At 35.4% G+C, this 22,495-nt stretch overlaps 1 protein-coding gene across 5 annotated transcripts in view; it reads left to right on the forward strand.

The window, feature by feature from the left end:
* Window positions 1-22,495, forward strand: part of ATP11B (ATPase phospholipid transporting 11B (putative)) — a 129,190-nt gene that overhangs the window by 43,868 nt on the left and 62,827 nt on the right. For all 5 annotated transcript variants that reach the window (XM_034957771.2, XM_034957772.2, XM_063602614.1 and 2 more), the window contains exons 8-12: window positions 4,789-4,836; window positions 8,180-8,244; window positions 11,197-11,278; window positions 20,555-20,705; window positions 21,839-22,036. In XM_034957771.2, coding sequence (XP_034813662.1) covers window positions 4,789-4,836; window positions 8,180-8,244; window positions 11,197-11,278; window positions 20,555-20,705; window positions 21,839-22,036 — 544 coding nt within the window. The remainder of the gene's footprint in view (window positions 1-4,788; window positions 4,837-8,179; window positions 8,245-11,196; window positions 11,279-20,554; window positions 20,706-21,838; window positions 22,037-22,495) is intronic.

Here is a 22,495-nt window from a genome sequence, read left to right on the forward strand (position 1 = left end):
CAATTAATGGTGAAAAAAACTAAGAGCAGAAATTGCTAGAATTCTAAGCAAAAGATAATAGTTCAAAGCCAGAGTTTATATTCACAAGTTTCTTCACATTACCTTCTATTTTGCTATGAACTAGCATGCTCACTTTGTAGCTATAACAGTAGTTATAGTAGACATAAGATTACTTTCTTAGAAGAAAATAATGATTTTTTTGGTAAGCTCCATGAAGCCAGGGACTATGTCTTTGTTTTTACCACTATAGAGGATACTGCTTTTAAATTAGAGGATACTACTTTTAAATTATAACCTTATAAAGTTTTCAATATTTTACTTACACGTAGCACATAATAAAGTAAAAAATAATTTTCTATAAATATATAACAGCTATGAGTTTCTCAAAGACAGAAACTATTATTCATCTTATTATCTATCACAATGAACACAAAATAAAAACTATTTTTCTAGTTTGTTAGATTTTTAAAGATCTTGTTTCTGAAAGGAGAGAAAGGAACAGAGGAACTAACTTCTTTTAACATTACAGTTTGCTAAACACAGTGTTGTATACCTTCAGTGATCATCTTCAGTAATCCTACCAGTTATATGTGGGCTGTGGAATGGAAACAACTTTTTATTATTAAAAAATTAAATGATTAACTAAGTTCATTTTTACTCAGTAAGTGGTGGTAGACTATAAATTACAGCAACTTTGTAAAAATCACCCTCAGCTTCTTGTCATATTATATATCTCCACCTGTTGGTTGAAATGTTTCAAAGTCTTTAGCCGTTGGCTTTTCCAAACTTCTTACGTATCTTTTTTTTGGATCCATCTTTATAATGGAGGTTTTCTCTATGTGATGTTATAAAAATTGTATACTTTCATCAAAGTCAAATGCAGTATAGAATTTGCCAAATAACTAAAAACTTTGGAATCATATGCTTTAAAAGCACTTGATAGACTGACTGTAAGACATATTTAACTGTGAAGAATTTTAAGATTTCTATATTGCTGTTACATCCTGGTCTGAGGCAATGGCAGATTATAAAATAATTATTAAAAACCAGAAAATGGACAACTAAGAACTAAGCAAGCATAAGATTAATATGAGATGAAGTATAACTAATGCTTTGGTGTATGGTTTTTACATTATCTTGGAATATGGGGAGAAAGTTTGAAAAAACTTTTTTAAATACACACTTTCTCTTATTGGAAGTATGTGTTTTGTTTTAAATATAAGTAAAATGTAATCATTGCAACAGGCTTTTATAGTAGAAAGAAAACTCGTAATTATATCACTACTTAAAATCTTTGAATGCCGTTTTTATTCATTCATTCATTTAACAAATTATTGTTTAGCATCTGTGTGCTCATTGTGATAGGTGAATAAGATGAATAGGAATAGTTTCCCTCCTTGAGGAACTCATAGAAGTTAGAGACAGTATTTATATAAAATTATATCTTTCGTTTTATTATGTGCTTGTAACACATATATGTGCTATATATTATATATATATATTCACATATATTACATGTGAAATATTGCAAACATTTTATATGTCCAAGTAGGAAAATGCTTAGATAGGTATATATGTAGATATTTAAAATCTTTTTAAAGAATTGAATGATATAGGTACATACTGAAATATAATGTTAAATGAAATAAGATACAAAGTTGGGGCTCTCATATGATCCCAGTTATGTAAAAATAATGTGTGTGCAATAGCAAAGACATGGAATCAACCTAAATGCCTGTCAGTGGCAGATTGGATAAAGAAAATGAGGTACATATACACCACAGAATACTATGTAGGCACAAAAAAGAAAGAGATCACGTCTTTTGCAGGAACATGGATAGAGCTGGAGGCCATTATCCTTAACAAACTAATGCAGGAACAGAAAACCAAATACTGCATGTCCTTACTTATAAGTGGGAGCTAACTGGTGAGAACACATGGGCACAAGGGAACAACACACACTGGGGCATACTGGAGGATGGAGGGTGTGAGGAGGGAGAAGAGCAGAAGAAATAACTGTTGGGTACTAGACTTAGTACCTGAGTGACAAAATAACCTGTACAACAAACCTTTGTGACACAAGTTTACCTATATAACACACCTGCACATGTACCCCTGAACCTAAATGTTTAAATAAATGTGTGTATATATGTACTAAATAGGTAGTTAGGTGGCAAGATGGAATCATTGATAGCTGCAGAGAGAAAAACCTGGAGGAATTGTAGATCAAAATTTAGTAATATTCTCGTGGTAGGATTTCTACTGATTTTTAATCATCTTTTTCTTTTCCATTTTTTAAATATTTATTTTATTTTATTTTATTTTATTTATTTTTGAAACAGCGTCTCGCTCTGTTGCCCAGGCTGGAGTGCAGTGACGCGATCTTAGCTCACTGCAACCCCCGGACTCCCGGGTTCAAGCGATTCTCCTGCCTTAGCCTCCCAAGTAGATAGGATTATATGTGTGTGCCACCACACCCTGTTAATTTTTTTGTATTTTTAGTAGAGATGGGGTTTCACCATGTTTGCCAGGCTGTTATCAAACTCCTGACCTCAAGTGATCCGCCCACTTCAGCCTCCCAAAGTGCTGGGATTACAGGTGTGAGCCACCCCGCCCAGCCTAATATTTCTTTTAAGAATGTGGATTGGTTTTGTGATTTAAAAAAGTATTGTCCATTATAGTGAACGGTATTCTTGACCTTTTTTTAAATATTGCAGGAAGCTGAATTAATGATCATTTTAAATGGCTATGAATAGTCCAAGTGCATGTACTAGAACCTAACCATTCCCCAACCTTTCCATACTTGACTCCTTTCATTGTTTTGCTGTTTCAAATACTGTATGGTACCTCATTACGAGTAAATTCACCAATTCAAAATCTAGTGGTTGAATAGTTCATTGCTTTCTCCTCTTTGATACAATTTGCTAACTTGTCTTCCAGGACACTCCCCTCTCTTGGTTTACCTCCTACCTCACTATTCCCTCTGTCTCAGTCTCCTTTGCTAGTTTTTCCTCTTGTCCCAGACTTCTTCCTGTTAGAGTGCCCCAGGACTTGCACTGTTCCTTCTCTACCTTACCTTTCACTATCTACCCTCACTCCCTTGGTGATCTCACCCAACCTCCTGGCTTTAAAGACTGTCTACATGCTGCTGACTATCGGATTTATTTCTCTATCCCAGACTTCTTTCCTAAACTTCAGCTGCCTGTTCCACAGTTCCACCTGGATATTTAGTAGAAATCTCAAATTAATAATCAAGCTGAAAACTAAACTGCTAATCTTCCTGAAAGAAACCGTTTCTACCAGCAGTCTTTCTCATCTCAGTTGATACAGTCCATCCTTCCAATTGCTCAGGCCAGAAACCTTGGAATCAGCTGTGACTCCTCACATCTCCTCTCCCTTCGTCTTTCTTCACCTCCTTACTCACATCTCACCCCAACCCATCAGAACATTCTGAAGGCTTACCTTCAAAATACATCCAAAATCTGACCATCTTTTCCTAGTTTTGTCTGAGCCAGTACCATCTCCTGCCTGGATTACTGATATTTTATAGTCTGTTCTCACAAAAGCAGTCATAGTGTTCCTTTTTAAATGTAAGTCAGATCATGTGACTCTTCTGCTTAACCCTGTAGTGGCTCACCGTGTCACTCAGAGTCAAAGCCCATATGTCTATAACCATCTCTAGGATCTGCCCCCATCCCCCATCCCCAACCTTTCTTCTCTGCCCTGTTTGCTGTCCTTCCACCTCTAGCTCATCCTGCCCATACACTGACCTCCTTAGTTTTCCTTGAACATACCATGTCTACTCCCACCTGGTCACTAGACCTAGCCCTTGTCTAACTCTTGAGTAACACCTTCAAGTCTGCTTAAATCACCTCCTCAATGGAGGCCTACCTTAACTACTTAGTACGCACGCTGATCCTTCTTATTCTGTTCTGCTCTTCTGTTTTCATAATACATAATATTTTCTAGTATACTGTGTAATTTACTTTTTTATTATGTTCATTGCTTACCATCTCTCCCACTAGAATGTAAACTCTAGAGCAGGCATCTTTGTGTATTTTGTTCACTGATGGATCTCAAGCACCTAGAACAGTATCTGTCATCTTGCAGGCCTTACTGTGTATTTGTCGACAGTTGATAGAGTAAACATTGTTGTATACCCTTTGATTGAATTACAGGTTGAATATCCCTAATCCAAAAATTCAAAATCCAAAATGATCCAGATTCTTGCCATTTTGAAAACATTTTTTATTCATTACCTCATTCATAGCTGGAGTAGAGATAGCAAGAATTCTAAATTTTTTAAAGCTTAAGGACTGATAAGTGTTTTTAAAATGATTTATAGCAAGAATATTGGACCATTCATATATACAAATGGTTGATTTTTATTTCATGTGTAAGAATGGTGCAGGCCGGGTGCAGTGGCTCACACCTGTAATCCCAACACTTTGGGAGACCGAGGTGGGCGGATCATGAGGTCAGGAGATCGAGACCATCCTGGCTAACATGGTGAAACCCCGTCTCTACTGAAAATACAAAAAAATTAGCCAGGTGTGGTGGCGGGCATGTGTAGTCCCAGCTACTTGGGAGACTGAGGCAGGAGAATGGCATGAACCCAGGAAGCAGAGCTTGCAGTGAGCCGAGATCGCACCACTGCACTCCAGCCTAGGCGACAGGGCAAGACTCGTCTCAAAAAAAAAAAAAAAAAAAAAAAAGGATGGTGCAAAAAAACAGCCATTGATGTCATAAGTGATATTATATGGTTTTGTAATGTGAATTTTTTGATAGATTCATGGGACGAATGATCATAACCCAACAAATGGAAGAAATTGTAAGGTAAGAATTAATTTGTGTTATCTAATTACCTTTAAATGGGAACTGTTTGGGGGAGGGACTAGAAGTTCCAAAGGGAGATTATGTAAATAAGCAGCCCATCATGGGAAAGGGTTAATTTTGTTGTTTTTTGTTTGTTTTGTTTTGTTTACATTTAGTGGTTTATTATATCACTTCAGAATCGTTCAGTGCAAGCTAGAGTGTTTAGTGGTCAACCCAGAACTGCTTACTTTTCTGATTGGTTTATCATATCCTTTATAATAAACCACTAAATGTAAACAAAGCATACAGATGAAGAGATGCTCAGGGCCAGATATTGGGGAAGGGTTGTGGAGCTTCCGTGCTCTCCCTGGGCGTGCCACTCTCCAGAAACCTCTGGAAGCCCTCCCAACCCATTTCTCTTGGTTTTTTTATGGAAGCTTCATGACATCAGCTTTCTTTACTCCAGAGTATAGGGCAGGAAGGACCCTCTCTGGGGATGGCCTTAAGACCCACAATTAGAAAGGTGGGGGAAGAGTAGAGTCCTACCTTGGGGTGAAAGGAGGGCAGGAGAAGGTTAGAAGCCTGCTCCTGAGGCTGAACACACCCAACATTATAACAAAAGACTGTAACAAGGGCTATGGGAGTTATGAGCCAGGGACCACGGATGAAAACTAATGTATGTATCATAACATCACAGGCCATCCCCTAGTTTTCAAACACAAATCCCTTACATCAAAAGAATATACAATTCAGAAGATATTGCCACATTACTAGAATCCCATTCAGTTGTTAATAATTAGTCCAGTCCATCATAGTGGATAAGTATCTCTCAGAGTAAGGTCACTCAGGTTTGCAGGCTTCTTACCAATCCTCTCAGATTCCAAAAGCAGCTGTGGTCTCAGCAAACAAGACAGCTTCACTCTTTCAGGCATCTGGTATTATTGAGCTAAGAGACAATGTAATCTCTTGCTCTGAGCCTCTTTCTAGGTGTTAATGTAATGTTAGATTTCCCTCAACTTGTAACCCATTTATTCATTCATTTACCCTCAGCTATTATTTCTCCTTTTCTCCATTAATACCCAAACTTTTCCAGGAAAGGGTTAATTTAAAAGCACTTTGCATTTCATCTGCTAGTAATTTGTGGCAGCAGCAAGTGAGGATGAAACAAATCCCATGAAATGATATCAAAATAATTTAGTAAGATTATTTGTGTTTTTGCATTTCTTTTTCTGATAATACTAGGTAGTAATATTAAAAGGAAACATAGCTGCTTTTTTGCACTCCTTATACATTTAAACCGACGATGCTTAGTAAGTCTAGAATATGAAAAATGTTTTATATGATGTTTAACAAGTATAAGTGCTATGCTCTTCTTCACTTCAGAATCATTCAGTGCAAGCTGGAGTGTTTAGTGGTCAATCCAGAACTGCTTACTTTTCTGATTTTTATTTTTCTTGGTTGTTTCAGATTGTTTTCCCTCAATATTTGGGTTAATGAATGGCTCCTAAATGAAAGGCTTTGTGTCAGTTCAAAGATATGCTGATAGGATATGATTACGTTGTTACTCGTGAGCGTTAACCTTATTTGGAATCAATCTTGGAATCAGCTCTTGAGTTTCTAATCGTATTTGACATTCTACCTCTTTTCTGGGGACATGTTCAGTTTATACTGGCTGCATGAAATAAGTCACTATAACAGAAAGAGTTGAGCATTTTTTAATGAAATCCTCAAGACAAGCCAGCAAAAATACCATACATTCACATTGATTCACATTTTTAATAAGCATTAACATAGGAGCATGTTCAGTAAACACTGTAGCAAGATCTTTGTATGTGTAGGATCCCTGCTGAATAACTATGACTAGGTTTATTTTGATTTTTATAGGGAAATAGTGAGAAATGTGTGGATACATAGTCTGAGTTGCATTAATATGTGAAGGAAAATAGCAGTTATATTACTTCAGCCCCTAGAATGGTTAAAAAAATGAACCATGTTCTCTACTAAAACAACCTGACCAAACATGAATTATCTTTTAATCTGAAGTTGTCATTATATCCCAATTTTACATGCCAGTGTGAGCTAAAAGTATTTCTGTTTATTGTTAGAAGCAACACTGAGTGAAAAAGAGCTATTTTATAGCTCCTAAAATAGTTTTCATATTGATTTGGACTATCCATGGAGTGTACTCCAAATATGACTGTATTGGTTCTCCTTGCTTCATTGCAATTTTTTACGGTGTTTGGGTTTGCAGGTGTCTTCATAAATGGTTCAGATTCTGTTTGGTTTGGATAATTGTGTATGCATATTTCAGAAAACTATAAGGAATAGCAACAAAATAATGGCTTTTTAACTTTTCCATAGAAGATTCTTATTTTGCTATCACTAAGAAGATCAATTTCCTTTCTAGTTATTCCTTGTCGTTTTATATCTCCTTTATGGAGAGAAATTCAAACAGCAAGAAGACCTGTGCTTCAAGAAGTATGCAATGCAAGTAGTCAAGTTATACTGTGCGATCTTGCCTAGAAAAAGCACTAACATACCTTGTACATTGTATTTTATAATTCAGTATAATTGTGCAGAATTCATGCATTTATATGCAAATCATACTACAGTTTATGTTTACGTTGTGTTCTAATTCTTTATTTTCCCTTTCAAAGCTGTTGATTAACTTTGCTTTAAAATTTTAAAATTTCATCTTCTGCCACACATTTTTAAATCGCTGCTTACTCTTTGATTTTGCTGAATTTTATGTTTAAAATTTTGAAACTAGTGGCTTTGTGACTGTATTTACATGCATAATCATTTTTCTGAGCCACTAATCTTAAAGCAGGTATTTGTTGTTACAGTAACTAACATCATGATTGGCCTAGGCAGCCTTTTTATTTATTTATTTATTTATTTATTTATTTATTTATTTTTTATTTTTGAGATGGAGTCTCACTCTTGTCGCCCAGGCTGGAGTGCAGTGGCGCAATCTCGGCTCACTGCAACCTCCGCCTCCAGGGTTCAAAAAATTCTCCTGCCTTAGCCTCCTGAGTAGCTGGGACTACAGGCGCATGCCGCCACGCCTGGCTAATTTCTTTTGTATTTTAGCAGAGACGGGGTTTCACCATGTTGCCCAGGCTGGTCTCGAACTCCTGAGCTCAGGCAATCCACCCGCCTCAGCTTCCCAAAGTGCTAGCATTACAGGCGTTAGCCACCACGCCCGGCCCCTGGGCAGCTTTATAGTAGCTGGGATTTTGGTTTTATATGAAAGCGGTGTTATGGCTATAGCTTAAGTACCTTCTGCTGAAGATGCCATTTCAGAATTGAATTGAGTTTTTAATATATTCAGTGCTTTATGGTTATTTTCTTTTTTTCCTAGACCTCTGGGGCCGGAGAGTCTCCTGCTTCGTGGAGCCAGATTAAAAAACACAAAAGAAATTTTTGGTTTGTACATATTTAAACATTTTAAATTATTGATTTGTGTTGATGCTTTATATGAAGTACTTTTAAAAGTACAATGTTTGTGGTCTTTTGGTTAGATAATTTATTAATTATTTGTCATTTATGATAATTTTCTTATAAAGTTTGTATTACAGTAGTCGTGTATTGAACTTTTGTTTTGTTGATGATCCCTGTTTTTTAATAGTAGACTAGAACCTTGATCTTATGTTATCTTTACGGATACTTGTGAAACTGAGTGCAGATAATTTATATAACACTTCTAGTAATGGTGGGTGAGAACCAATATAATCTGGCATCATGGTACAGTAAACCACTTCTATAATTTCATTATGATTATTAGATTGGATTAATAACTGCAGATTTATCCATTCATACATTTATTCAACAAATTTACTGATATCTGAATATATACTAGGTACTATTGGAACATACACTGATTGGATCAAAAGGATGAATAAGTACTGCTCTTGCCTTGGAGATGGATCAAAAGGATGAATAAGTACTGCTCTTGCCTTGGAGATCTAAATTAATACAGTACACTCTGAGTCAACTATAAGCAAATTGTGAAGTTGATGATAACCTTTAGCTGTTAGCTAGCTCCTCACATTTCAGGAATGGCCCTTAGTATCTTGGCCCACTGTGTTACCCACTGGCTGTCTGCAGCTTGTGAGATCTTCTTTCTCATTTGCTCTTTTTCTGTTACCTGTACTATATCTTATCTCTCAGTGTTAGACTCTCTGATAAAGAAGTCCATATATCGAGGAAAAAAAAAAAAAAACACAAAATAGCAAGTGTTGGTGAGGATGTGGAGAAATTGGAACCCTTGTACATTGCTGATGGGAATGTAAAACGTTGCAGCTGCTGCCTTGAAAAATAGTTTTGGCAGTTCTTCAATAAGTTAAATATAGAATTATATGACTTAATGATCCCACACTACATATATACCCAAAGTAACTGAAAATGAGTGTTCAAACGAAAACTTCTACAAGAATGTTCATAGCAGCACTATTCATGATAGCCAAAGGTTGGAAATAGCCCAATGTTCATTAGATAATGAATAAGCAAAATATGGTATATCCATATAATGGAATATTATTCAGCTATAAAAAGGAATGAAGTATTAATGCATGCTACAGTATGGATGAACCCTGAAAATACTATGTTGAGTGAAAGAAGCCAGACACAAAAGGCCACATGTTGTATGATTCCATTTATTTGAAATACCCAGAATAGGCAAATTCATAGAGACTGAAAACAGATTAGTGGTTTCCAGGGGCTGGGGAGTAGAGGAGAATGGAGAATGTTTGCTTAATGGGTACAGGGTTTTCTTTGGGGGTGATGAAAATTCAAAATTATAAATGTACTAAGTGCCACTGAATTATACACTTTAAACTGGTAAATACGTATGTTTTTCCACAATTAAAAAGAAATCCGTAAAAATATTCTAATAGCAGAAACCAGAGTAAACCTTGAGGGCTTTTAGATCCTCTAATATAACACTGTACTTTAAAACTTTTTTTTTTTTTTTTTTTTTTTGAGACAAGGTTACTCTGTTGCCCAGGCTGGAGTATAGTTGCACGATCTCGGCTCATTGCAACCTCTGCCTCCCGGGTTCAAGCAATTCTCCTGCCTCAGCCTCCCAAATAGCTGAGATTACAGGCATGTGCCACCATGCCCGGCTAATTTTTGTATTTTTAGTAGACCACGTTGGCCAGGTTGGTCTCGAACTCCTGACCTCAAGTGATCCACCTGCCTTGGCCTCCCAAAGTGATGGGATTACAGGCGTGAGCCACTGCGCCCGGCCAACACATCTTTCTAGTAGTAACTTCGTCACTCCTGTTTACTTTAAAGTAAACCATAATGAATGGGGTCCAAATTTTGTACACTCTTAAAAGAAAATGTGAATTTGAATGCCTTTAGATGGGTCTGTCTTCTGTTGTTTTGCCTCAGTACCACCTCTCCCTATTGGATCATTCTGGCTATTTTACCACGTTTCTATAATCTCTATTTGAGTTACAATACCCTGCCTTTAAGGAATAAGTCAAGATAAAACTTCCAGGACAAATATTTAGGAAGAGGGCATGAAAGGTTCTATATTGCTTTTCAAATTGTACTATTTAGGGATGGGAATTTATTGATCATCTCTCAGTTTTTAGGCATTTTGTTAATTTGTCATACAGACCTCACAACTCTATGAGGTATTTTTTCCCATTTAAAGATGGGAAGATTGAGACTCACAGAAATTACTTACCCGAGGATGTAGAACTAATAAGTGGCAGAGCTAGAATTCAAACCAAGGTCTAGCTGCAAAGTTTTTTGATAAGCTGGTCTCACCTAATTCCATTTGTTGTCCAGTTTTAGTCCCATTACTACTGTCATCCTTGCTCATCTCAAAGTCATTCAATAGGCGCACTTTTTTAAATAGCACTTTCCATGTGCTTACTTGATTTACTCTGACAGACTTCCATATTATCTCTCCAATGGTTATGGAATAATGTCTAGACCCCCGATTCCAGCATTCAGGGCTTTTCACACTGTGGCCATAGTCCATTGTCCCAACCTAACAGAAAGTGCTTTTCCATATCTGTCTTTGTTAACACTGCTGTATTTGTAATGGCCTTCCCTGACACTTTTATCTTTCCAGATTCTTTTCCTCTATCAATTCCAATTCAAGTAATAAATTTTTCATTCAGGTATCTGTTACAACTCAGGAACAGGACTCCATGCCCTCCCCCATTTAGCCAGTTGAGTGACTGGGGCTTCCCAAAATTGGACTCAGAAAGCCTTTTAGTACTCTGAAAATACTTAAAGAAAAGCAAAATTATAACAACTGTCAGACAGTACACTAAAAGCTTTCATGCTGGTAAATATATTTATTTCTTGTGAAACATGCTAGAGGATTATTTTAAGAGACAATTTTGTTTTATTTTACAGGTGTTGCGGTATACACTGGAATGGAAACTAAGATGGCATTAAATTACAAGAGCAAATCACAGAAACGATCTGCAGTAGAAAAGTAAGAAAACTGTTTTCATTTATTTATATGTAATTATAACTATACATTTTTTATTCATTTGGTATAAAATATTATATATATAATATATATTAAGTAAACAGAATGAAAACCTTGGGGACAGTGATAGTTTCTTATATTTTTACATACAAGTAACATTTTGCACAGTATTGGACATGTAGTAAATGCTCTATAGTATGACTTTTAAAATAAATACTATTGAATAAATGGTGGAATCACTTAATCACGCTAATGCAGATAACAGTTCTAAAACTGAAAAAAAAATTTAAATAAACAACTATTTGAAAACATTGGAGAGAAACCAGAATCGAATAGAAATGGGCAAGGAGTGTAATCCTGAAAGATGATAGCAGCAAGGGGGAAAATTTAAGAGTATAGCTTTTTGCCTGAGGGCACTCCCCAGTTTATGTGCTGCTTGGGACATCAAAAAGTCTGAACTTTACTGGATAGAAGTATCAGAGGACAAGGTTAATAGCTGGAAGAGCAGCTGGAAAGTTAGGGGAAAATAATGTAAGGGGATTAGCATTAATTCCCTTCTGTAAGCAATGAGATGTAAGCTACAGAATGGAATTAACTCTAAAAACTGCACATAAATTCTGCCCAGGTCCTTGGCTGACTGCTAGAACTATACATGTGCAAGGGAGACAAAAGAACTCAACAGAATTTTACTGCTGCCCATTGCATTGGAGACACAGTTTGTTGAACTAGGTGAAGTTAACTTCCTACTGGAATAAAAATAGCACTCTTCTGAGGAACATAAAAGAATACAGACTGTCTACAATGTATTATTATAAAGTCCAGTCTGCAATAAAAAATAAGCAGAATATGAAGAAAATGTAATTCATCCATAAGATAAAAAGCACTCAGTAGAAACTGTCTCCAAAATGATCCAGATCTTGCATTTAGCAGACAAGAACTTTAAAGCAGATATTATAAATTTATTATAAACATGTTTAAGGGCCTAAAGGAAAATTTGAATGAACATATGGGAAAACATAGCAGAGAAATGAAAACTCTTGACTTGAAAAACATAATTACTAAAATGGAAACATCATTAGGTGGGCTCAACACCAGACTGAATAAATCAGACCAGTGAACTTGAAGAAAACACAAATTACTCAGTCGAAGAATGGAGAGGAAAAAAGATTAGGAAAAATGAACAGAGCTTCAGAGCCATGTGGGATAATATTAAGCTGTTTGGCATATGTGTAATTGATTCCCAAAAAAAGAGAAAAAAGGACAGAATAAACGTATTTGAAAAAATAATGACTGAAAATTTCTAAAATTTGAGGAAGAAACTTCAGCCTACGCTACCAAGATCAGCAAACTCTAAGCAGGAAAAATATAAAGAAATATAAAGAAACCCACACCAAAGCACATCATGGTCAAAATACTAGAATCCAAAGAAAAAGAAAATATTTCATGGAGCCGAAGAGAAATGCATCACATGTAAATGAATAACAATATAAGCGATAACCAGTTCTCATCAGAAACAACGGAGCACATTGGGGAAAGGACATCCTCTTCAGGAAATGGTGCTGGGAAAGTTGGATAGCTACATGCAGAAGAATGAAACTGGATCCCTATCTTTCACCATGTAAATAATCAACTCAGCGCTGAGCACGGTGGCTCATGCCTGTAATCCTAGCACTTTGGGAGACCAAGGCAGGAGGATCACTTGAGGTCAGGAGTTCGAGACCAGCCTGGCCAACATGGTGAAACTCCGTCTCTACTAAAAATACAAAAATCAGCCGGGTGTGGTGGCGGGTGCCTGTAGTCCCAGCTACTCAGGAGGCTGAGGCAGGAGAATTGCTTGAACCTGGGAGGCAGAGGTTGCAGTGAGCTGAGATCATGCCACTGCACTCCAGCCTGGGCAACAGAGTGAGACTCCATCTCAAAAAACAAAACAAAACAAAACAAAAAGTATATCAAAACCACAATGAGATGTCATCTTGCCAGCCAGAATGGCTATTATTAAAAAGACAAAAAAATAAATAAATAAATAGCAGATGCTGGCAGGGATATGGAGAAAAGAAAACTCTTATATGTGGTTGGTGGGCATGTAAGTTAGGATAGCCACCATGGAAAATAGCCTGGAGATGTCTCAAAAAACTAAAAACGTAATTACCATATGATCCAACAATCCCACTATTGGGTTTTATCCAAAGAAAAAGAAATCAGTATATCAAAGGAATATCTGCACTTGCATGTTTATTGCAGCACTATTCATAATAGCAAAGATAAGGATTCAATCTAATGGTCCATCAGCAGACGGATGGATAAAAAAATGTATACATACCTAAAAAAAAATGTATACATACCCACACAATGGAATACTATTTGGCCATAAGAAGAATGAAATCGTGTCATTAGCAGCAACATGGATGTAACTGAAGATCATTATGTTAAGTGATACAAGAAAGCACAGAAAGACACTTCATTAGTGGCACACACCCGTAATCCCAGCACTTTGGGAGGCTGAGGTGGGTGGATCACTTGAAGTCAGGAGTTCAAGGCCAATCTAGTCAACATGGCAAAACCCTGTCTCTACTAAATATGCAAAATTAGCTGAGTGTGGTAGTGTGCGCCTGTAGTCCCAGCTGCCTGGGAGGCTGAAGTAGAGAATTGCTTGAACCCAGGAGGCAGAGGTTTCAGTGAGCCGAGATTGCACCACTGAACTCCAGCCTGGGTGACAGAGCGAGACTCCATCTCAAAAAATAAAAAAAAGACACTTTATAAATATTTTTCAAAGAACCAACTTTTGGCTTTAATTTCGTGTATTTTTTTTCTCTTTTCCATTGCCTTCAGCTCACATCTTCAATTAATTTCCTCCGTGTCTTCTCAATTTGGGTCTGATTATTTCTCTTTAACTTCTTGTGATGCTAGATGAACTCAAATGATTAATTTTAAGCTTTCTTTTTCCCTTACATAAACAGCACAAAAGATGATGGGGGGCTTTAAATGAACTGTTACAAAGGTCTTACATTTTACATGAAATAATACAATAGCATCTATAAATTACAATAAGGTAAAGATGCATATTCTGACCTCTAGAGCTTCCATTAAAAACAATAAGGCAAAGATTTATAGCTAATAAGTTAGAGCAACTGAATATTAAAATGTTTGGTAAACACAGTAAACAGCAAGAAAGGAAGAACAGCGAAACAAAAAACCAAATGAGACAAATAGAAAACAAATAGCAAAATGGTGGTCCAAAATTTGACCAAAAATTACATGAGATATAAATGCATCAAACAGTCTAATGAAGTCAGAGATTGTCAGATTGGATAAAAGAGCCAGACCCAACTATATGCTGTCTAGAAGAAATACAGTTTACATACAAAGATATAAATAGGTTGACATCAAAAGATATACTATGTATATTGTAAGCCTATGAAAACTGAACACTAGAATAGTTCCATAATTATACATGGAAAGTTCATCTAGACAGATCATATGATGTGCCATAAAACCAATCCCAAAAGATTGAAATCATACAAAGTATGTTCTTTGACAATGAGGGAATTGGATTAAAAATCAATAACAAAATCTGCAAATATTTTGAAATTAAAAAACAACTCTTTTAACTGACTCATGGGTCAAAGGAGAAATCACAAAGGAAATTTAAATTTCTTCAAATAGAATGGTAATTGAAACCCAACACATCTACATTTGCAGACTCAAGGCAAAGCCCAGCTTAGAGGGAAATTTCTAGCTATAAAGTTGACAAATTCCTGCTGAGATTGACAGATGAAGCAAAAGAGAAGTAGTATAAGAGAAAAAAACTAAGAAATTACGAATGTCAGGGATGAAAGAGGGGATAGCTCCATAGATCCTACACATATCCAAGGATAATAAGGAATTACTGTGAACAACTTTTTGTCACTGACTTTTACAACTTAGATGAAATGGGCAGATTCTTTGAAAACACAGGTAAGTTACCAAAATTGGCCCAAGATGAAACAGAAAGTCTAAATAACCGTTAAGTCTGTCAAATAGCTTTAAGTTATTATTTAAAAATGTCTCCACGCTAAAGATTTGCCTTTTCAACACATGGTGCTAGAACAGGTGGACGTCTGTATGTCAAAAATTCAATCTTCACCCTCACCCGTCTCCCGCATATACAAAAACTGACTCAAAGTGTAAGATCTAAGCATAATAACTAAATCTGTAAAACATGGGAGAAAATCTTTGTGACTTTGGGTTAAGTAAAGATTTCTTAGATGGGAAATGTACGGAAAAGGAACCACCAAAATTGATAGCTTAAACTTCATCGAAATGTAAGACTTAAACACTTAAAAAGTCACTGTTTATGTTGTGAAGATGCCAGAAACTAAAACAAAAAATTTAAAAATACAAGCCATAGACCAGAGAAAATGTCTGCAAAGCATATATCTTGTAAAGGACTTGTACCTAGACTATCCAGTCTCACTACTTTTTAACATTATTCTAGAAGCCTCATTCAGTGCAACAAGTTAAAGGAATTAAAAGCCATAAGTACTAGAAAGCACGAAGTAAAATTGTCCTACTGGAAGACACATGATTTTTCATGTAAACAGACATAAGTATTCAATAAGAAAACTATAATAAGCAAGTTGGTCTCAGAATACAAGGTAAATAAAGAGAAATCTTTTTTATTTTTATTTTTTTGAGACAGAGTCTCACTCTGTCACCAGGCTGGAGTGCAGTGGTGTGATCTCGGCTCTCTGCAACCTCCGCCTCCCGGGTTCAAGCGATTCTTTTGCCTCAGCCTCCCGAGTGGCTGGGACCACAGGTGCGCGCCACAACACCCAGCTCATTTTTGTATTTTTTAGTAGAGACAGGGTTTCACCATGTTGGCCAGGATGTCTTGATCTCTTGACCTCTTGATCCGCCTACCTCGGCCTCCCTGCAGGCGTGAGCCACTGTGCCCAGCTGATAAATCATTTTTATATCTTATAATAGTAAGAAACAGTTAAGAAAATGAAATTTTTAAAAGGTTATATTTACAGTAGTATCAAAAAGCGTAATATATTTAGGAATAAGTTTTTTTTTAACTTGTGCAAGATTTATATAATGAAAATTACAAAACATGGCAAGATAAATTAAGAACTAAATAAATGGAGAAATCACATTAATAGATTGTCAAGCTGTCAGTTACTGTGTAGATTCCCTCAGTCTCAAAATCACAGCAATCTTTTTGTAGTAATTGACAAGGTAATACTAAAGTGTATATTGAAATGCAATAGCCAAAATGCATATTCAGATGCACAGCAAAAACAATCTCTTAAGAAAGCTAAAAGATTTACCTTACCTGATTTAAATACTTAATATAAAGCTACAGTAATTACAGTATGGTATTAACAAAGATGATAGTTCAATAGAATAAAATAGAGAGTTGAGAAGTAGACCATTCATGTGTGGGTTTGTTGATTTTCAACCAAGTAACAAGTCAATTCAATGAAAAATTTAGTATTTTCTACAAATGATGCAGCAATTGGATATTCAAATGAGAAAAACATGAAACTTAGCTTCTGCCTTATGCTGTACTCCAAAAAGTTTTGAAAACAAGTCATAGACCTAAATATAAAAGCTAAAATTACAAAACTTTTAGAAGAGCTGGGCGCGGTGGCTCACACCAGTAATCCCAGCACTTTGGGAGGCCGAGACAGGCAGATCACCTGAGGTCGGGAGTCCGAGACCAGCCTGACCAACATGGAGAAACCCTGTCTCTACTAAAAATACAAAAATTAGCCGGGCATGGTGGTGCATGCTTGTAATCCCAGCTACTTGGGAGGCTGAGGCAGGAGAATCACTTGAACCCTGGAGGCGGAGGTTGTGGTGAGATGAGATCGTGCCATTGCACTCCAGCCTGGGCAACAAGAGCGAAACTCCATCTAAAAAAACAAAACAGAACAAAACAAAACAAAAAATACTTTTAGAAGAAAACTTAGAAAGATATCTTTATGACTTAGAGTAGGTAAAGATTTCTTAGGATACAACAAATATAATAATTAAAAATTGATAAATTACACTTTCTCAAAACTAAAAACTTCTGCTCATCAGGCTAAACATTTAAAGAAATGAACATACACGTTACAAACTGGGAGACAATATTTGCAAAACATGTATCTGACCAAAGACTTGTATCCTGAGTATATAATATATATGTGCATGTGTTTACACACACACACACACCTGCCTACAAATCAACAATGAAAAGAGAAGCTAATTTTAAAAAATGGGCAAAAGGTGGAAGGTAACCACCTTTTGTCATCTTTTCAGCTGAAAATTACAAAACACTGAGGAAAGAAATCAACGATCTAAATAAATGGAACAATATATCATGTTCATGGGTTGAAAGATTCGTACAGTAAAGATGCCAGATTTCCCAAATCGATTAATAGGTATAATGCAATTTCTATAAAAATCTCAGCAAGTTTTTTTGTAGAAGTAGAAAATTTATTCTGAAATTTAGATAGAAAAGCAAAGGAACAGTTTTGAAAATGAAAAATAAAGTGAGAAGAATTGCTATTGATGTTAAGTGTTACTATATAAGCTACAGTAATCAAGACAATTTGGTGTTGGTTAAAGAATAGATACATAGATCAGTGTTACACAATAGAGAACCCCAGAACAGACCAACACTAATAGACCCAATTGATTTTTGGCAACAGCACAAAAGCAATACAATAGAGGAAGGGTAATCTTTTTCAACAAATGGTGCTAGAACAATTGGATATCCATAGCAAAACAAACAAACCCAAACCCCCACTGTATGTAAAAATTAATTCAATTAGAGTATAGATTTAATGTAAAACAAACTTTCAGAAGAAAACAGAATCTTCAGGACTTAGTGTTAGACAAAGAGCTAGAAGACATGACACTAAAAGCATAATTCCTAAATCAAAAAAATTAATAAGTTGTAGTTAATCAAAGTTAAACACTTTGGTGCTGTGAAAGACCCTCTTAAAAGGATGAAAAGACAAGCTACAGACTGGGGAAAAATATTTGCAAACCACAAATCTTCCAGAGGCTTTATGTTTAGAAACATAAAGAACTGTCAAACTCAATAGTAATTCAGTGATCCAATTAGAAAATGAGCAAAAGGCATACTTCATATTTCACCACATGCATAATACATATTTCACCAGAGAAAAGCTGCAGATTACAAATAAGCACATGAAAAGATATTCAGCATCATTACCTGTTAGAGAGAAGCAAATTAGAACCACATTGGGATATCACCACACCCATTAGAATAGTTAAAATAGTGATAATACCAAATGGCTAGGAGGTGGAGAGACTGAATCTCTTATATGTTGTTGGTGGGAATTAAAAATAGTATACCCACTCTGGAAGATAGTTTGGGAGTTTCTTACAAAACTAAACATGTTTACCATATGACCCAGCAGTTGCACTCTTGGGCATTTAACTGAGAGAAATGAATTTTATGCTGACATAAAACCTCAAGCAGAAATGTACATAGGCACTTTATTTGTTACAGCAAAAAACTGGAAACAGCCTAATGTCCTAGAAATCTTTATTGAGCTTTTTTGTGTATCTGTTGCTGTAGTAGGTTTTCTGAGATGTAATTCCATCTCTTTTTGGAGATTTCAATCAAGTTGGAAGTTAAAACTAATACACAGTAAAAAAAAATTAGGTAATAGGAGCTGTGGTACTAGTTTTAAATTTAAATAAGGGAAAGTTGAATGTAAACCAATGTAATTAGGACAGACTTTAGGAAGGAGATGGATTTTGAGTTGAATTTTGAAAAATAGGTTAGTAATGTAGGGAAAAAGGAGAATATGTCTGATGAGGGTAGACATGAGCAAGAAAGATGGAAATAAACCAGGCATTTTGTTGCCACAAGGAGACATGACTAGTTTAGTGAAAAGAGGTCAAAATTTAGACTCAGACAGATGTAGATTTGAATGTCATATCCCTTCCTTACTAGCTCTATGGGGCTTTAGACCAGTTGTTTGCTTCTCTTGATCCGGGTGTTCTCATGTATAAAAATGCGAGCAGTACTATAGGTGAAGTGCTGAATACTATGCCTAATACATAATAACCAAACGAAAGCCAGTTCCTTTCTTACATTCCTTATTTACTGTCACAGCAGAATATATAGAGTTTACATTGGAACATGGTGGAATATCAACTTACTCCATAGTTAAGATTAGGTTCAATTATGAAAGGCCTAGGGAGAAAAATCAGAATTCAGGCATTTTTCAGTCTTCTAAAGAGTTTTTACAAAGCTTGTGATTCACATTTTCCCTCAATATTTGTTGGATGTGAGAGTTCATTATAATAACATAACTTGTTTTGCATACATTTGAATTTATAATGATGAGTTCCTTTAATTGTATTAATATGTTTTTAAACTTAAAGACATGTGGCATTAAGCTTACCTAATAAAGAGAAGAGGGATTCTGAAGTCAATTCCTGACATGTGTGATTTTGGGATATTTACAGAATTATTTTTGGGCTTTGATCTTTGTCAGTTAAAAAGTATATAATAATTTCCCCTTTACAGGGTTTTTGTTTGTTTGTTTGTTTTTTCGAGACAGAGTCTCGCTCTGTCGCCCAGGCTAGAGTGCAGTGGCACGATCTCGCCTCACTGCAAGCTCTGCCTCCCGAGTTCATGCCATTCTCCTGCCTCAGCCTCCTGAGTAGCTGGGAATACAGGCGCCCGCCACCACGCCCAGCTAATTTTTTTTGTATTTTTAGTAGAGATGGGGTTTCATCGTGTTAGCCAGGATGGTCTCAATCTCCTGATCTCGTGATCCACCCGCCTCGGTCTCCCAAAGTGCTGGGATTACAGGCGTAGTGAGCCACCACACCCAGCCAGGGTTTTCATATAGATTAGGTAAGGTAGTAGATGTGACAAACATTTTATAAAATTTTAATGCTATACAAATGCTATTTTTAGCTATTACACTTAAGGTGGGTGCCGAAAATGTAAAAAAAAAAAAAAACTTAGAATAATTACTTATGGCAAAAATAACTGACTAAAACCGTCATTTACTGTAAACATTTTGAATGGTAACATGGCTATATTAAATAGGCTTGTAACCTGTGTGCACTGGTTCTTTTATTGCTAATAAATAAATTCTATTTAACGGTTATTTCTTGAAAACAAAAACTGTGTATTTTAAAATAGTTACAGTAATACCTTCTATGTTTTAATATCTTCTCTAATACAAGTACTAATTTTCAAGCAAATGAATATAGTAATACATGATTTGTATGTTTTATATTCTCTTTTTCTTCCTTAAGGTCAATGAATACATTTTTGATAATTTATCTAGTAATTCTTATATCTGAAGCTGTCATCAGCACTATCTTGAAGTATACATGGCAAGCTGAAGAAAAATGGGATGAACCTTGGTATAACCAAAAAACAGAACATCAAAGAAATAGCAGTAAGGTATTTTATGGTGTTATTGACTGTGTCATAAAGGAAACTATTACTTGGCACAATTAGTGCTTTGGTAGTGACTTCTGATAGGAGAGACCACTGTAATCCTAAAACTGTTGGTACTGAAGGGTGACAAAAATGGCATTGCAAATGCAGAGAAGCCAGCATGTTTGTACTGATACGCTTTTTGTAGTTTACGGCATAAAAAGTTGTATTCCCTGTGGCATGACTTGAATAGTTCAAAGAGGTCACAAAATTTTAAATCCATCTATATTTGCATTTCACATTAATACTACAAACTCAGTTTTCTCTTCCACTTACTGTGTCTTATAAATGAATCAAAGAGTAAATGGATGTATTTTTAATTTTGTCTTAATAATTCAAGGATGCTTGTTATCAGTCTTAATATGAAGTAATATGCAAATTATGTCATATATTTTAAATTGATTAAACATGGACTACCAAGAGAATTTAACCTATAATTTTGGTAAATAATTGTTCTCCAAATTTCACTTTAGATTAAAATCTTTGTATTGGAAGACAAATTTGGATCTCAAGAAACTACAAAGCAAATAATCACAGGGTCGTATTTTTAATGTCATTCACAATTAGGTACATTTCCTTTCACCAATGCATATTGAAATATGGAGCCGCTAAAGCCGTTAAAGTAGGCTATTCCTATATAATCTGCACTTAAGAGTTTTAATTTCTGGCACTTTTAACCTCGCAGTTATTTTATAACTTTGTGAAGTTACACTCAACTTTTAGTAGTTATCTGATTTTGAAGGGTAATAGTAGAATGGGATAAATACACTGCAGATATTATAATTATAGTTTTGCCAAAGGTAGTTTCAGTCATACCAGGCTTTTTGTTAGCTTCTGAAAGTAACGAATTAACTTATTTGAATTTAACCTTTTCATCATTTACTTTTTCAAGATTCTAATGAGCAATAAAATAACCAGAGGAAATGTAATGTTAAAAAGACAATTCAATAAATGAATTTCAATTCATGAGACTATTCTACCTCAGAATATAGTTGATGGTCTATGTAGGCATGAAACTTTCTGGTAATTTTCATCAGTAATACTGAAGAAATTCTAGTTTATTTTTTCTTATCAAACAATTATTTCCTTTTTTCTAGATTCTGAGATTTATTTCAGACTTCCTTGCTTTTTTGGTTCTCTACAATTTCATCATTCCAATTTCATTATATGTGACAGTCGAAATGCAGAAATTTCTTGGATCATTTTTTATTGGCTGGGATCTTGATCTGTATCATGAAGAATCAGATCAGAAAGCTCAAGTCAATACTTCCGATCTGAATGAAGAGCTTGGACAGGTGAAAATGATCCTAATATTTTGTTTCTCTAATTTGTTATTTTTATCAAAGCAATACATGGACAAAGATTAATGTAACAAGGTATTATGATGCTTATACCAAAAACAACCCCCCTTTGCTCCACTCCTAGCTGTTCCCAATTTTTAAACCCTAAGTTGTTTCTTTTGTTATTTACCACTATATTTCTATTTGATATTCTTTCTTATTCTTAAGTTTTAGACATTATCTACTATGGAATATAAAGACATAACTCTTATACTACTCTTCCCAGACACATATCCCTTTGCTTCTCCATAGCCCCCTAATACTATCATATCACAATTTGGGATTTAATAAATATTTTTATTAACATTATTATGATTGTTTTAATATTGTTCACTAATTCCCGGTTCTATAGGTGTGTCCTGTAATACCATAATTACATTTCCCTTCTTATATATTTTGTTTTCCCAAGAGTTA

The sequence above is a fragment of the Pan paniscus genome, chromosome 2 (genome assembly GCF_029289425.2).
Source record: "Pan paniscus chromosome 2, NHGRI_mPanPan1-v2.0_pri, whole genome shotgun sequence".
NCBI lineage: Eukaryota > Metazoa > Chordata > Mammalia > Primates > Hominidae > Pan > Pan paniscus.